The 18,634-nt window shown below is 38.3% G+C and overlaps 1 protein-coding gene across 5 annotated transcripts in view; it reads right to left on the reverse strand.

Moving 5' to 3' along the window:
- The window catches only part of LOC118022795 (zinc finger protein 573), a 68,028-nt gene that overhangs the window by 38,940 nt on the left and 10,454 nt on the right, over window positions 1-18,634 (reverse strand). Inside the window, exons 3-5 of one of the 5 annotated variants that reach the window (XM_035023607.1) lie at window positions 10,079-10,167; window positions 8,666-8,798; window positions 7,463-7,561 (exon numbers count right to left, since the gene is read on the reverse strand). In XM_035023607.1, the coding sequence (XP_034879498.1) occupies window positions 7,463-7,561; window positions 8,666-8,798; window positions 10,079-10,167 (321 nt within the window). Of the gene's footprint in view, window positions 1-1,197; window positions 1,368-7,462; window positions 7,562-8,665; window positions 8,799-10,078; window positions 10,168-18,634 lie in introns of those variants that run through there. The other 4 variants (XM_035023602.1, XM_035023603.1, XM_035023605.1 and 1 more) reach the window with 4 other exon arrangements.

Genomic DNA, 18,634 nt, shown 5'->3' on the forward strand with positions numbered 1-18,634 from the left:
GGCTCCCTGCTGAGCAAGGAGCCCAATGCGGGACTCGATCCCAGAACCCTGGGATCATGACCTGGGCTGAAGGCAGACACTTAACCGACTGAGCCACCCAGGCGTCCCTACCTTAATTTTACTATTAAAGAGCAAGAAGAACCAACCGCCTTTCCTGGGCAAGTGTGGGGGTTTTCTTACAGATATCGGGAACTTTTGGTATCTTGACTTTAAGATAAACTAGGATGTGGATTTTATCTAGATTTACTACTTTTTCATTCCTTTGTCCTTTTTGAAGGAAATATTAGGAGAGAAGTCACAGAAGGCCATAACTGCTTTTACCCATAGAGCTAATGCTCCATAACTTGTTCCAGATCATTGAAAATGAAGGAAAACTTTCTAATTCTCTTGTAATTTTTATGAAAAAAATATTAATATCTAAACCTGATAAACGACATTAAAAGAAAATATGGGCCAAAATAACTTACGAATATCAAGAGAAAACATATAAAATATTAACAAAGAAGAATCCAAGCAAACAGGAGCTCAGGGATACTTCCACAACATAAAACACACACACACATCCTTAGTTCTAAAGCCGGTTTGTTAGGTGGGGAAACGCTACAGGCATTTCTGCCAAGATCAAGAACAAATCAAGGAAGCTGACTGTCTCTGCAACTATTCAAGACTGTACTAAAGATATTAGCCATTCAATTAGACAAGATAAATCAGAGGTAGAAAAGGAGGTAAAGAAGAAATAAAATTATCAAAAAAAAATAAGATTATCACTATATCATAGATGGTGTAATAGTATATCAGGATATAAAATCAACTTACTAAAATCAAGGGTACCAATCTAAAACCAAAATTAAGAAAGAAATGCCATTTACAATCATACCAAAAAGAATAAAATATGTAGGAATAAATTGAAAAAAGAAGCGGGGCGCCTGGGTGGCTCAGCTGGTTAAGCGACTGCCTTCGGCTCAGGTCATGATCCTGGAGTCCCAGGATCGAGTCCCGCATCGGGCTCCCTGCTCGGCAGGGAGTCTGCTTCTCCCTCTGACCCCCCCCCCTCATGTGCTCTCTCTCTCTCTCTCTCTCATTCTCTCTGTCTCAAATAAATAAATAAAATCTTTAAAAAAAAAAAAGAAAAAAGAAAAAAGAAGCTAAGATCTATACACTGACAATTTCAAAATATTGTGGAAAGACATTAAATACCTAAATAAAAGGAGAGACCTCTCAGGTTCATGAAAGACAATGCTTTTAAGATTGTGATGTTCCGGAAACTGATCAACAGATGCAATGCGATCCATATCAAAATGTCAACTGCTTTTGTTGCTGAAAATGATCATATGGAAATATAGGAGACTCCAAACAGCCAAAATAATCTTAAAGGAAAAAAAAGAGAACAAAGTACAGTACTCATACTTCCTGATTTCAGAACTTACTACAATGCTACAATAAATCAAGACAGTATGGTGCTGGCATAAAGACAGATACATACATCAATGGAATATAATTCAGAGTCCAGAAATAAAATCTCCATTTATGATCAATTCATTCCTGGAAAGGGAGCCAACAAAATTCAATGGAGTCTTTTTAGCAGCAGTGAAGGAATAAGTGGATATTCATGTACAAAAGAATGAAGTTGGAACCTTACACTTTATAACACACATGAAAATTAACTCAAAGTGATCAAAGGCCTAAATGTCAGAGCTAAAACTAGTAACTTCTTAGAAAAATACATAACAGTAAATTCTTGAGACCTTGGATTACACAATGATTTCCTAAGTATGATACCAAAATCAAAACAACAAAAGAAATCATAAAGTGTAATAGAATATTATTCAGCCAGAATAAAAGAATGAAGTTGATATTATATTGATGAATCTCAAAAACACTATGAAAGAAGCCATTCACAAAAGGCTACATGTTGTATGATTCTATGTATATAAAATACTCCTGATAGTCAAATCTATAGAAAGTAGACTAGTGGTTACCAGAGGCTGAGAGTAGGGTATAGAGAGTGACTACTAATAGTTTTCAGATTTCTTTTTGGGGTGATAGAATTACATACTGGTGATGGTTGCACAAAATTGTGATTATATTAAAAAACACTGACTTGTTCCCTTTATTTTTTCAGATTTATTCATTCATTTATTTGAGAGAGAGAGAGCGTGCACGAGCAGGGAGAGGGGCAGAGGGAAAGAATCTCGAGCTGACTCCCTGCTGAGTGTGGAGCCCTACACTATATAGGGCTCCATATCACTATGCTGAAATCATGACTTGAACTAATATCACTTGATCTTAGCCAAAAGGCTGAGAAGTGATGACTTGAGCCAATATCAAGAGTTGGATGGATGCTCAACCAACTGAGCCACCCAGGTGCCCCCTTGACTTGTTCAATTTAAAAGAATGATTTTAGGGGTGCCTGGGTAGCTCAGTCGGTTGGGTGTCTGCCTTCAGCTAGGGTCATGGTCCCGGGGTCCTGGGATCGAGCCCCACGTCGGGCTCCTTGCTTGGTGGGGAGCCTGGCTTCTCCCTCTCCCTCTGTCTGCTGTTTCCCCTGCTTGTACTTGCGTTCTGCCTCTCATCTCTCTCTCTGTGTGTCAAATAAATGAATAAAATCTTAAAAAAAAAAAAAAAGAATGATTTTATGTTATGTAAATTATGTATCAATAAACCTGTTGAAAAAATTAAGTCTTCCTATTGGAAAACCATAACTAGGTAAAGGACAAAACGGTAGAAAAAAGGTAATTTATAACAGTAAAGAACATGATGAAGTATTTAGGGAAAATTAATAAACAGTATAAAGATCTCAGTTCTTCCTAAATTAATCTGTAAATTTAGTGCAATTCAAATAAAATACCAATAAGCTTTCCATGGAGTTAGAAAAGTTAATAATAGAGTTTACATGGAAAAACATTCAAAAATAGGCAGAAAAACATTGAAAATCTAAAAGGGGTGACTAGCCTTAACAAACACTAAAATGCGCTACAATATAACTGTAATAAAAGCAATGTGGTAGTGGTGCATGGATCCACAAATAGAAGAGAAAACCCAGAAATAGACCCAAGAATATATGGAAATTTATTATATGATGAAGGTGACATTTCATTCTTTTAAAGATTTTATTTATTTGACAGAGAGACACAGTGAGAGAAGAAACACAAGCAGGGGGAGTGGGAGAGGGAGAAGCAGGCTTCCTGCTGAGCAGGGAGCCCAATGAGGGGCTTGATCCCAGGACCCTGGGATCATGACCTGAGCCGAAGGCAGACACCTAACAATTGAGCCACCCAGGTGTCCCAAAGGTGGCATTTCAAATGAAGGGAGCAAAGATGGATGTTTAAATGAATGGTGTTGGGACAACTGGGGTAGCCATGTGGGAAAAGATTTCATTAGATCCATACCTTACTTTATACATAAGAATAAACTCCAAATGGATTAGGGATTTAAATGTAAAATATAAAATCATACATGTGATAGAAGAAAAGATGTATATTTATCTTTAACCTTGAGATAGCTTCTAACCAAGACACAAAATTCAGAGATAATAAGAATGATGAATTTGACTATATTAAAAAATAAACTGCCATGGGACGCTTGGGTGGCTCAGTCGGCTAAGCATCTGCCTTCAGCTCAGGTCATGATCCCAGGGTCCTGGGATCGAGTCCCTCATTGGGCTCCCTGCTCAGCGGGAAGCCTGCTTCTCCCTCTGCCTCTGTCGCTCTCCCTGCTTGTGCTGTCTCTTTCTCTCTGACAAATAAATAAAATCTTAAAAAAAATAAAAATAAAAAAAATAATAAACTGCCATAATCAAAATAACAAAAAAAAATTGAGAAACTGGGAGAAAATATTTACAACATACACTTCAGACAAAAGGCTAATACTCCTAATATATAAAAACACTCTTAAAAATTGAGGGATGGGGCGCCTCGGTGGCACAGTTGGTTAAGCGGCTGCCTTCGGCTCAGGTCATGATCCCAGTGTTCTGGGATCGAGCCCCCCATCAGGCTCCCTGCTCAGTGGGGAGTCTGCTTCTCCCTCTGCCCTTCACCCTGCTTGTGCTCTCTCTCACTTGCTCACTCTCTCTCAAATAAATAAATAAAATCTTTAAAAAAAAATTGAGGAACAAATGACAAAAAGCCAGATAGAAAAATGGGGGAGATACACAACCCCAATACTCATGAAATAGAGAGAATTGGCTCTTAAACATATGAAAAAAATTTTCACTCACAGAGAAAATGCAAATTGAAACAACGAGATACCATTTCTCACCTATCAGGTTTGTAAAAAATTAAAAGTATAACAGTACATTCTGTTGTTTTTATTGAAGAGTATTTCTCTTTTTAAAAAAATATTTATTTATTTGACAGAGAAAGAGATAGCATAAGCAGGGAGAGTGTCAAGCAGCGGGAGAAGCACGCTCCCCACTGAGCAAGGAACCCAATGCGGGACTTGACTCCAGGACCCTGAACAGAAGGCAAATGTTTAACCGACTGAGCCACCCAGGTGGCCCCCAAGCCTCAAAATTCTTACCTAATTTCCATGAATTTTCCACTGTTGTATCTTGATCTTCACCCAATCCTAATCACATTGAAAGACTGGCCTGAAACCAAACTTCCAATTGTCAGTAACATCCATCCTTGCATTTCCTCCTTTGAAATACTACCAAAGCTCTTTATAGGTGGTGTTTTCCTTTACCACAGTAAGCAATAAGCTCAGTTCTGTCTGATATTTAGGGAGCCAGCATTCGATAGTGAAAACAGATTACGTATACAAGACTGTCCAGAAAGCTGTCTTGCCAAAATATATATTATATAATATATATTTAAATCTTAAAATATATTTATATATTTAAACTTTATATAGTAAATATATTTAAATTATATGTAAATATTTATGTATATATTTATATATTATATGATATAATATCATTATATATAGATAATCTAAATCTCATTATGCTTCTTGATCCCACTACTTATTTAGAGGATACAGAGAGGGGCGCCGGGGTGGCTCAGTCGTTAAGCGACTGCCTTCTGCTCAGGTCATGATTCCAGGGTCCTGGGATTGAGCCCCGAATCGGGCTCCCTGCTCCGCGGGACGCCTGCTTCTCCCTCTCCCACTCCCCCCTGCTTGTGTTCCCTCTCTTGCTGTCTCTCTCTCTGTCAAATAAATAAATAAAATCTTTAGAGCATACAGAGAAGTCAGAAAACAAGTTTAAGTAAATCTCAAAATGGCATCAGCAAAACAGAATGGAGGATGTTCCTTCAGCAAATAAATGGTTAAGAACAAAAGAGATGAAGAGGAAACTTAAGAGATTAAAGAAGATTTTAAAAGCATATAAAGAGAAATACGTCAATCAGAGAAAGACATGTATCATATGACCTCACTGATATGAGGAATTCCTAATCTCAGGAAACAAACTGAGGGTTGCTGGAGTGGTGGGGGGGTGGAGGGATGGGGCGGCTGGGTGATAGACATTGGGGAGGGAATGTGCTACGGTGAGTGCTGTGAATTGTGCAAGACTGTTGAATCACAGACCTGTACCTCTGAAACAAATAATACGTTATATGTTAAAAAAAAAAAGAAGAAGGTAGCAGGAGGGGAAAAATGAAGGGGGGAAATCAGAGGGGGAGACGAACCATGAGAGACAATGGACTCTGAAAAACAAACAGGGTTCTAGAGGGGAGGGGGGTGGGAGGATGGGTTAGCCTGGTGATGGGTATTAAAGAGGGCACGTTCTGCATGGAGCACTGGGTGTTATACATAAACAATGAATCATGGAACACTACATCAAAAACTAATGATGTAATGTATGGTGATTAACATAACAATAAAAAATTTTTTTTAAAGCATATAAAGACATTGGAGGGAGAAAAAAGGGAAGGAACTGATTTCCATTAAAATCAGAAGAGTGGTTACACTTAGCAGGGGGAGAAGATTGTGATTGGGTGTGGACATGTGAAGGGCTTCAGGGTGGACTAAAAAGCTTTCCTCATTTGGAAAGACTGGCTGAAACGTATAAAATAAGTTTTTGCATTATTATTAAAACCTTTCTGTGACTTGAAATTATTTCAGAATAAGAAGAAAAAAAGGTTTAATTCCTAACGTGGGTGTTTAACGCATTTAACTCATTGAGCTAGACATGTGCTTAATGCGGCTCTCTGTATTTGACTAACATTTTTTTAAAAATGATTTAAAATTAAAAATTTAAAAACAGATAACATAATTGATTCTAATACTTATTATTCCTTTTTTTTTTTTTTAAAGATTTTATTTATTTGACAGAGAGAGACACAGCGAGAGAGGGAACACAAGCAGGGCAGGTGGGAGAGGGAGAAGCCGGCTTCCCGCTGAGCAGGGAGCCCAACGCAGGGCTCGATCCTAGGACCTTGGGATCATGACCTGAGCCAAAGGCAGACGCTTAACGACTGAGCCACCCAGGCACCCCAATACTTATTATTCCTAATGATTCAAATCTAATAAAACCTCATATGAGCTGATTCCTCCTAACAGTTGTGGCTGCGTTACTTATTACTCTCTCCTGAGGCCTTCTATTCTGGTCTACGATGGTGCTCCTCAAACTCACAAAGCTCTCTCTGGCCCCCTTCCCTCCAGTCTCCTCATCCCTTTCTCCCTGCCCCAGCCACTCCTGAGCCTTCCAAGCTGTTCATTTAGGTTGGAACATTCTTCCCAGACAAACACATGTCCTGGGCCCTTATGTCAGGTCCCCTCTCAAATGTTACCACCTCAGAAAAGTCATCCGCAACTACCTTATCTAAAATGGCCCCATTTCTGCTTACTTTCCATCATTCCATTGCCTAATATTATTTATCTATTTAGCTGTTTACTGTTTTTTTTTTTTAAAGATTTTATTTATTTATTTGAGAGAGAGAGAATGAGAGACAGAGAGCACGAGAGGGAAGAGGGCAGAGGGAGCAGACCCCCCGCTGAGCAGGGAGCCCGATGCGGGACTTGATCCCAGGACTCCAGGATCATGACCCGAGCCGAAGGCAGTCGCCTAACCAACTGAGCCACCCAGGCGCCCTTAGCTGTTTACTGTTATCCTCACTCTAGTACAATGTAAATTCCACGAGAGCAGGGACCTTATAAGTCTTGTTCACTATCACTGCATTGATATATGTGTGTGTGTGCAAAAGGGGAGATAGAGAACAGTTGTATCCAATGTACAGATAACAAATTGCACGAATGAAAAATGAGATTCCCGGTCACTGAAAATGGGTTTGAAATATCAGGAAAGAAGATGAATGGCAAATGGTGTAAAGTTGAAGTTTCTTCTACAGCTCATGTTGAGACCTTGATTTCCTCCCCACGTCACAAGCCCATGCTCTTGGCATCACCAAGTCTTGGTACCTTGGAGGGCTTTACAAATACCACAGAGATGTACTCCTTCCCCTTACCACATAGGCTGCTACCAGCCCTGATGGCTTCTCTTTGCCTTCCTTGCCCTCCTTACCTGTGTACTGTCTTTGTGTTTCTTCCCTCAAAATCATCCAGGGCTCTTTTCCTTGCTCCAATAAGTCAACCACATCTGGCTTAGAAATGGAATGTCCTGCTTAAAAGAAAAAAAAATGCCACATGGTACAGAAATAAAAACAGAACTCACAAAATCTTTAGTTTTGCTTAAATTTGCCATGAAATCAAGGTTAAATGTTAATGATACAGACTTCAGATAATAGAAGGATGAGATGATTTAAGGAACCAGGCAGGTATGATGAAATTTTATTCTAATTTAAACTCATATAGACTCTTCCTCTTAAGAGAAAATTGAACAAAGTGACTGAAAAGGTTAACAATGTTTGAGGACACTCATTGGAGCTAAGGGCGTGTGCACAAATTCTTTCTCCTCTAATGTTTACCAACCTTGTGACTTTGAGGAAACCATTTCAACACACTGCTCCCCAATGTTGGCAAATAAAATCGGTATGATAATACTATTATTGCGTGGTTATTTGATGATTAAATTTGTATGCATGTATATATATTCCTCTCCCCCCTGCTTCCCAGGAAGAGTATCATAATTGGGACAGAATGCCAATTAAAATTATTTTATTTCCTTAAGAGGAAAACAAGAAGCATCTTCATTCACTTATAAAATATTCATTCAGTTATAAATGTCATGCTCATGAATTTTAACTTTTGACCATAAATCATATAAAATTGGTTGCAGGAAATGAAATGTGTACCCTTCAGTTTTAAATGAATATTGTTTATCCAGTCCACCACTACAGAAGTTCTAGAGCTCTTCTCACAGCTACAGCCAATCACAAATCTTCATCTAAATATTGCCCTGCAGGTGGATCAGAGGATGACCCAGCAAATCCACAGCAATATTCAGCCTGAACACAATGGGAAACAAGGCTTCTTGGACAACAGCTATATATGGAATAAATATAAGGAATTTTTGTCCAGCCCCATGGGAAGTAAGGAAGGGAGGCAATGACAGGAAGGGTGAGAGGCAGATGTGAATATCGCCAAAAGAGGAAATGACCATGGTTGGTGGCAGAGGCACTCACAAACTGACAGACCTCAAGCCTCCCTCTGGGAACAAGAAAAAGAAATTCAGCTTACATCTTGAAAGACAGCTTTGAAATTCCCTGTGTTGAAAGTCAACATACCACAGAGCACATTCTAAATTTCTCGTGGCAAATGAACTTACCCAATGAGACCAAGTTTCTATAGTTCTCCAACATCACATCCCTGTACAAGTCCCTCTGAATAGGGTCCAGGTATTCCCACTCCTGCCGAGAGAAGTCTATGGCCACATCCCTGAATGTCACTAATTCCTGAAACTGCAAACCCATGTAGTATGAAATTGGAAAACATTTTCAAGATGGTAAAGACAGGAGATTACAGGAATGAATTAAAGAAAGGGAGTGATATAGTACAAATGGACTAGAAAATCAAAGCTAAATGTCTACATATTCCTGAAGAATCCTATTGCTACAGACAAGTCTTTGTAGGTTGTGGGCCATCACAAAAACTCAGACCTACTGGGGAACGGATAAGATTAAAGTTTTTTTCCTATTCAATAAAGTATAATGCACAGTCATGTAGTCAGCTAGCTGCATGATGTATAAATTCTCAAAAAAACACCAGGTTCTAAATTATTTTTCCTTCAGAGGTAAACGAAGATGGGATTTGCCTCCCATATTGAATATAAAAATTTCTGTATTAAGTAAAAGCTTTTGAAAAAAGTTGACATTTCTATAGGCATTCAGTTCATCCTTTGTCAGAACACATCATAAACATTTTTCTTTGTTTTGACAAATAAATTCTGGATGTCACAATCCATTTTATTATAGATATCTCAGACTTAATCCATTCCTGACATTTATATACCTGGTTGGACAAAATTTCAAAGGTCTTCATCAATTCTAGAAATTAACACATTTACACTCCTTAGGACAAATTCTCATTCATTGTCATCTTTCATCAGTTACTCAAATTTTTGTTTCTAACTGTATACTGATGAAGGATGGGAGCCATAATCAAATAGATGTCACCCAAATTCATCAGATCACATTCAACCACAAAATAGATATATTTGTCTCTCAATAATTCCTTAGAAAGATGCATGACCCAAATGTTTCCAATCATTCTACAATGCTCAAGAACATGAGATACCATCATATACTAAGACTAAGACCAACTGATACCAATATCCATCTCATCTGCCTAGAAAATTCAGGTCTGTGGAGAATTTGAAAGTCTACCTGTGGTAATTAAATGGGACCAACACCTCTAACTCATCAAACCAGAGACCTATAAAGGAAACTCAAATATTTCCTTCATGGGACTTCACTCCTTTACTGCTCTATCATAGCCTTTGATTGAAGACTAAGCATAGAAGTGGATTGAGTAAATTGGATGATAAATAAAAAACTGGATAACAAACACTCATTAGGAGGAAACTGAGCTATTTTCTATCACTTTTTTTTATTTTAGAACAAACTGTAGAGCAGATAACTGAAAGAGGCCCTCTTAAGTAGGAAGCTTTGGGTTAATTAATCAAAAAACCCACATAGACTAAAATCATAATATTGCAAGAAGATAGGAATAACCAACTTACACAGGTCATGGTTTTAGAAATATAAGACCTGATCAGTGCTCCTTGGTGTTCCTCCATTGAAAACAATTCAAATTCCAGAGAATCCAGAGCTGAGAGAAGAAAAAAAGTTTTAGTGTTCCCAATATGACTTAATTTAACAAAATCTTTTTGTTCCTCCATTCTTCTAAAATTAGCCCCCACTATTGCACACACAATTTAGGGAAAAATAGAAGATGGATCTAAGGTCTCTCCCAAGTCCCAGGACACCAGACTACACAAAGGTCGTTGTAGAATAAGTCACTTCTCGCAGTGAAGCCAGATCCAAACACAGGAGCAGGAGATCTGGACAAGCTCCCATGTTGGGAAGCCTGATCTAGTCCTGAGATTGGGCTGCTCAGTCTTTCCATGAGTGGATCCACCTGCCTTCACTCCCACCTTCCAAGGCTGAAAGAGGCCTCACCATCCAAACCAGAGGTGCTTTTATGGCCTCATGGTCCATTGAAGTTGGTCAATATATGGGAAATGAACACAAAGAAGGAATTGCTTAGGCCTACATTCTGTGTTTTGAGTCCAGCCAAGCTGACTACTTAAATACTAAATATTCAGGCAACAGAATATAAAGCAGCCATTAAATGCTAAAAAGGAAAATATATTTAAGGACATGGACGATATTACACCAATAGAAAAATAAGATAAAAAATAGGAGTACAACATGATTAGATCATTAAAAAAGAGACAGACATTGGGGGACAGGGAATAGGATATCAACTGATGGAAAGGTTTGGTAATTTATCCATTTTATTACATTACACAATCCTATGTTACCATCCCTTTTTTTATAGGCGTAATCTTGGTTTTCTTTTTGTTTTAAATATACTTCATAATTATTTTAACAGTGGCCATACATTAACTTAAAATATATATATATACACAAATGTATGTGTTAGAAGAAGCTATTCTCCAAAAAGTACAGACTTCATTTAATTTAAATTAAATTAAAATTTTTAAAGATTTTATTTATTTATTTGACAGAGAAAGAGCGCAATAGGCAGAGCAGTAGACAGAGTGGGAGGAAGAAGCAGGCTCTCCGCTGAGCAGAGAGCCCAATGTGGGGCTCAATCCCAGGACCCTGGGATTATGACCTGAGCCAAAGGCAGACGCTTAACCAACTGAGCCACCCAGGCGACCCGAGATTTCATTTAATTTTAAAACACCTTCTTCTTGAGCTTGGAAAAAAGCTGAGTACTCTAAAGTCTTCTTGACCCCAAGGAGGTTTTTTTCTTGACATTTAGCCACAATGTCTTCCAGACAACTGCCCGATCAACTTATCCTATTAGTCTCATTTTGCATCTAAACATCAGTTGAGGGAAGAAATTAGAAGGCAAAAGTTTACACAATAAATCCCACTTATCTCCAGAGAGATTCCATGGGCTCAGTATAATTTGTTCATACTTTACAGTAATGGCCAGAATCCAACCAATGTCACTTTCCCATGAATTCCCAAGGTAGGTCATCTAACTCTCTTTAGTGGTCTTTACTATACACTGATCTATACTTATTCTTAATCGTAGTTTATATGCCGCTGGATTATTGGCATTTAAATGTAACATCTAAAGGGGCACCCAGGTGGCTTATTAGGTTAAGCGTCTGACTCTAGATTTCAGCTCAGGTCATGATCTCCAGGTCGTGAGACTGAGCCCTGTGTCACAGGCTCTGTGCTGAGTGTGGAGCCTGCTTAAGATTCTTTCTTCCTACGCACACCTCCCCCAACTCCATTCAGTACATTTGCTCTCTTTAAAAGAAAAAGGGAGGGGGGGAAGGAAGGGCTACATATGTATAGTCATTTAATCAACTCAAATGCTAGTATCACAGGGTCAGACAATATTGTAGGCCCTTAAAATGTCTAATTTCTTTTTTTTTTTTTAAGATTTTATTTATTTATTTGACAGAGAGATAGAGAGCACAAGTAGGCAGAGCGGCAGGCAGAGGGAGAGGGAGAAGCAGACTCCCCGCTGAGCAGGGAGCCTGATGCGGGGCTCGATCCCAGGACTCTGGGGATCATGACCTGAGCTGAAAGCAGACGCTTAACCGACTGAGCCACTCAGGCGCCCCAAAATGTCTAATTTCTTATATGAAAGTCCACTATTAAAAATTAAGGAAATAAAAAGAGGTATAAAAGTTATATGCATAATATTTTTCAGAGAATTTTTCTATAACAAAAAACTGAAAACATGTTAACAGTAGGCAACATGTTAAAAGAATTATGTTGGGGGCACCTGGGTGGCTCAGTCTGTTAAGCAGCAGACTCTTGATTTCCACTCAGGTCATGATCTCAGGGTTGTGAGATCGAGCCCTGCCTTGAGCCCCAGAGATGGGCTCTGCATTCAGTGAGGAGTCTCTTTGAGATTTCTCTCCCTCTCCCTCTGCATTCCCCCCCACCACCGGTGCTCTCTCTCTCAAATCAATCAATCAATCTTTAAAAAAACAGAATTATGTTGTAATACATTCTGGCATACTATGCTATTATTAATAATTATGATATTGGTTCACACAAACAAGTGAAGAAAAGATACTTGTGATGAATTACTGAGTGAGGCAGGTAGCTTTTAAAAATAATCAATATTTGGGAGGTGGTCTCTTGCTATAATGAATACAGACTGTTGTCAGACCTTTAGGACATGAATTTCAGATTGAAACTCTGATGTTTACGAACATGCCAGTCCCTTGAAGTCTCATTGGTAAACTGGGAAAGAATATCAAATAGCATATAAAATAGTCTGAAGATTAAGTAATCTATATAAAATACTTAATAAAATAATTGCTTAAGTTATTTATTATTATTTAAAGTGGAGAAACTTCAGGGCACCTAGGTGGCTCAGTGAGTTAAGCATCTGTCTGCTTTTGGCTCAGATCATGATCCTGGAGTCCCAGGATCAAGCCCTGCTCAGCAGGGAGTCTGCTTCTCCCTCTGACCCTCCCCCTTCTTGTCTTCTCTCTCTTTCTCTAAAATAAATAAATAAAACCTTAAAAAAAATAAAGTGGAGAACCTTCCAAGTTCCTTAATTTACTGTTTTAAAAGAAACACAATTCTGCTAATTCATTTTTCTTACAATAAAATTTAAGTTCCTTAGGCCTACATTCTTATAACGCTAATTTAAAAATGTCAAAGCCTGGCTTTAAGCATGTAATTCTCCTCAATAAACAAATATTAACAAAAAAGATTCTCCAACACTTTAGGAGAAAATATGCCCATCCCCTGCCCTAGGCAGTTCAGAAAAATCATTTCAACATCCTAGAGGAGTTCAGAGAATCTGATGATCAGGTACCAAATTAAGAATTTAGTGAGTGTCTAAATACTGTTTTTTGGAACAAGGTGGAGATTTATCTGATTATTCGTAACTTTTACTACCTATTCCATGTTTCTGTTTACATAAATCTATCATTGGAAATGTTTATACAACAGATACTTGGAATAACCCAGACATCAGATCTTTTCTATATTCTCTGAAATGACATTTAATCTAATTTTTAAAAATCGATTTTATTTTTTTTCAAAGATTTATTTATTTGAAAGAGAGAGAGAGAGAGCACGAGCAGGAGGGTCAGACGGAGAGGAAGAGGAAATCTCAAGCCGACTCTAAGCTGAGCGCAGAGCCTGATGCAGGGCTCAATCTCATGACCCTGATATCAAGAACTGAGCCAAAACTAAGAGCCACCCAGGTGCCCCTAAAAAATTGATTTTAAAATGCTATGTTGGGGTGCCTAGGTTCCTCAGTCAGTTAAGTGCCTGCCTTTGGCTCAGGTCATGATCCCAGGGTCCTGGGATCTAATCCCACATTCAGTGGGGAGTCTATTCTCCCCACTTCTCCCTCTCCCTCTGCCTGCAGCTCCCCTTGCTTGTGCTCTCTCTCTCTCTCTTATAAATAAATAAAATCTTTAGAAAAAATGCTATGTTAGCAGAAATGTTATCATTTTCTGGTAATTGATTTTAACTGACAAATCTATGTTCCTAAGAGGTGAAAATACTCAGAAAGGTTTTTCGAGTAAGGGGATTAAGGGCCTTCTCTTTACATGCATAGAGACAATAATGAAACGCGGGATTTCTTTTACAAATTAAGAGTTGGAAATTCTTTTGTCACCTTATGTGATCAAATACGGTTATTTTATATTACAGAATCAAGACCAAAAATATATGCTTACAGATAAAAACTGGAAAAATCTATATCAAAATATAATTGGTGATTAATGGCAGTGGGGGGGGCAGGGAGGAAGAGACTATGGATAATTTTATCTTTCTTGTTCATTAATTCTTTAGGTTACTAGATTTTCCTGCAATGGTCAGATATAATTCCTACCTGGAAATATGGCACCAATATTACACAAAATATTTTTTAAAGTAAAATTATAGGGAGATCTTTCCACTCATAAACTGTAAACTCTAACTCTGAATTGAAAGGACAATGTTGTTGAAATAAATTTCACCTACCATTTCTTGGACAATCCTTGAGTAATATCATCAGTATAATTCAAAAGTGGGTATGCAAGCTGGCACAGTCACTCTGGAAAACAGTATGGAGGTTCCTCAAGATGTTAAAAATAGAGCTACCCTACGACCCAGCAATTGCACTAGTAGGTATTTACCCTAAAGATACAGATGTAGTGTAAAGAAGGGCCAAATCCACCCCAATGTTCATAGCAGCAATGTCCACAATAGCCAAACTGTGGAAGGAGCCAACATGCCCTTCAACAGACGAATGGATAAAGAAGATTATATATATATAATGGTCCATATAAACAATGGAATATTATTCAGCCATCAGAAAGGATGAATACCCACCATCTGCATCAACATGGATGGAACTGGAGGGGATTATGCTAAGTGAAGTAAGTCAAGCAGAGAAAGACAATTATCCTATGGTTTCACTCATATGTGGGACATAAGCAATAGCACGGAGGACCAAAGGGGAAGTGAGGGAAATCTGAAGGGGTAGAAATCAGGGAGGGAGATGAACCATGAGAGACTATGGACCCCAAGAAACAAACTGAGGGTTTCAGAGGAGAGGGTGGTGGGAGAGGGTAACAGGGTGATGGGTATTAAGGAGGGCACGTGTTGTGATCAGCACTGGATGTTATACATAAATAATGAGTCACTGAACACTACATCAAAAACTAATGATGTACTATACAGTGGCTAACTGAATATAATAAAAAAAAAGTTTCATTATCAAGATTTTTCTGTGAATGAACATAATTCAGGTAAGTGGAATTAGCAGATTGAATACATGTGTAAAAAGCAGACAGAAAACAGTTTTTATACAGTAGATTCTCAATAAATGTAGATATAGATGTCTCCTTTACACATATGTAATTAAAATACCATTTTGGATACAAACCTTGTAAAATATTTTACATAACCCTATAGTATTAAATGAGATTCATATCTAATTTTAAAGTGCTTTTGAATAATACTTCTCATATTTGTGAATATTGCTTCACATTACATTATGTATTTTTCCTTCTTATGAAGAATCTTTTAAAGATTTATTTATTTGAGAGAGAGAGCACATGTGAGTATGTTGGGAGGAAGAGCAGAAGGAGGGGGAGAGAGAAAGAATCTCAAGCAGACTCCCCAGTGAGTGCGGAGCCTGACATGGAGCTCCATCCCACGACCCTGAGATCATGATCTGAGCTGAAACCAAGAGTCGGATGCTTAACCAAGAGCCACCCAGGTGCCCCATGAAGAATCTTTGTAAGCATAATTTCACTAGCTGCATGTTATTTTATCTCATGTATGTATGTAGTATGTGGTGGGATTTACTCAACTATTTCTGTAATCTTGAACACTTTATACAAGATTGTATCCATTATTACCATTTTGTTTCCAAACCAACATTTCTGAGTATTTTTGGTCATAGTCACCTTTGATAATCAGTAAATACACACTTCTGCATACTGTTTCAAATGATCTATGGGCCCCTGGAAGCTCACAAGAGCAATCAAAGAACGGAAGATTAAGAACCCCTGTTTTTAACCAGTTGAGCCTGTGGATAATTTTCTTACCTTGCAAATAACCATCAATTACCTTCGTATTTCCATTATTACTATTGGACCCTGAAGGGGAATCACCTAGAATCACAACAGTTAATATTTATTGAACAATCCTATGTTCCAGGCTCTGTTGTCATGAGCTTTACATTTTTATCCTTGTTATATCCCTATGAAATATGTACTATTATAATGTACATCTGAGCACTGTGGAACACAGAGGCTGTGTGAATACACCAAGCTCATACAGCTAGGAAGTGGCAGAGCCAAGATTCAAACCAAATATCGGATATCCGGGCCCATCCTCTTCAATATCACACCACACTGCCTCTCACAATTCACCCAATGATATACCTGAAAAAAACTCAGGCTGCCAGGCCAAAAATAACACCGGACTAGTACTACTGGTCATAACTTAGAGATCACCTGAACATATTCCTCCCCTTGTTGACACGGATCTCTATCCTCAAATACCCAGTTACAGTCCCACTTCCAAAAGCTTCACAAAGCAGATGCCTTTGTCATTTGTTGACTGTTAGGCCTCTGCAGAATATCAGAAATATGTGGTATGTAATTCCACATAAACCCACGCTGCTTTGCTTAATCACCATCTAAAATAAAGACCAACTGGGGTACCTGGTTGGCTCAGCCAGTGAAGTGTCTGCCTTCGGCTCAGGTCATGATCCCGGAGTTCTGGGATCGAGCTCTGCATCGGACTCCCTGCTCAGTGGGGAGTCTGCTTCTCCCTCTGCCCCTCACCCCACTCTTGTGCTCTCTCTCTCTCTCTCATAAATAAAAAATAAAAATAAAATAAATAAAGACCAACTGTATAATTCAAATGATTTGCCAATTGAATATATGACCATTACCTGGAGAAGACAGAGAAAATCAGAGCCACGTGAAGGATTTATCTCAATGACTTCTACCCATTAACTGGGGATGGAAGGTGTAAAGACGGTCTCTACCTAGTATATACTTCAGGCAAAGAAAATCAAATGTTCTCATGTCCAAATAAAAGTTTTGTGAACACGGAAACTCACCTGAAGTTTGATTTTCTGGCATTTACCTAAGAGAAATAAAAACTTAGACCCACCCAAAGACTTTCACAGGAATGTTCTTAGCAGCTTTAATTATAATAATGCAAACTGGAACAACCAAAATGTCAACAGGAGAAAGGATGACTACATTATGATATATCCATATAATGGAATACTATTCAACTATATTTTGGATTGAACTGATATATGCAACAACATGGATGAATCTCAAAATAATTATGCTGAATACAAGAAACAAGACAGACCATATACTGTTGGATTCTATCTGTATGCAAATCTAGAAAGGGTAAACTAATTTATGTTAACAGACAGCAGATCAGTAACTGCCTGGAAGCACAGTGGGAGGGGACGGGGGGGGTTGGGAGGGAAGGATTACCGAAGCTTTTGGGGGTGATGGATCTGTTCATTATTTGGGTTGTAGTGATGGTTTCATGGATAAATACACATTTCACAATGAATCCACTTGTACCTATGTACAGTGGTGGATGTTAACCAGACTTACTGTAGTGATCATTTCACAATGTATACAAATAAATCATTATGCTGTATACCTGAAACTAATATACAGATGTTCCTTGACTTATGATGGCGTTATATCCTGATAAACCCATCATAAGCTGAAAATCTCATAAATCAAAAATGCATTTAATACACCTAACCTACTGAACATTGCTGTTAGCTTAGCCTAACTTAATCATACTCTGGACACTTACATTAGCCTACATTTGGGCAAAATTATCTAACACAAAGCCTACATTATAATAAAGTGTTGAATATCTCATGTAATTTATTGAATACTATGCTGAAATTGAAAAACAGAATGATTGCTTTCATGCCATCATAAAGTTGAAAAATTAAGTGGGGAACCATTTGTAATGTTATACGTCAATTATATCTCAATTTAAAAAATCAAATATAGGGGGCGCCTGGGTGGCTCAGTTGGTTAAGCGACTGCCTTCGGCTCAGGTCATGATCCTGGAGTCCCTGGATCGAGTCCCGCATTGGGCTCCCTGCTCAGCAAGGAGCCTGCTTCTCCCTCTGACCCTCCCCCCTCTCATGTGCTCTCTCTCTCTCATTCTCTCTGTCTCAAATAAATAAATAAATAATCTTTTAAAAAAAAAATCAAATATAGGGTGCCTGGGTGGCTCAGTGTGTTAAGCATCTGACTCTGGATTTCGGCTCAGGTCATGATCTCAGGGTCCTGGGATGGAGTCCCAAGTCAGGCTCTCTGCTCAGCAGGGAGTCGCTTCTCCCTCTCTCTTTCCCTCTACCCCTCCCTACCCCCCACCCACTTGAGCTCTCTCTTTCTCTCAAATAAATAAAATCTTAAAAGTAAAAAAAAAAACAAACAAACAGTATTATATTTAAAAAAAGAAATTCCTTACTAAAACCCATGATCCATATATTTGCAAGTTCTAAATCACATGTCTATTCAATTTTAAAAGCCTCACAAAGCATTAATCTCAATCCACAC

This window comes from Mirounga leonina, unplaced genomic scaffold (assembly GCF_011800145.1).
Source record: "Mirounga leonina isolate KUSES-001 unplaced genomic scaffold, KU_Mleo_1.0 Mir_177, whole genome shotgun sequence".
Taxonomy (NCBI): domain Eukaryota; kingdom Metazoa; phylum Chordata; class Mammalia; order Carnivora; family Phocidae; genus Mirounga; species Mirounga leonina.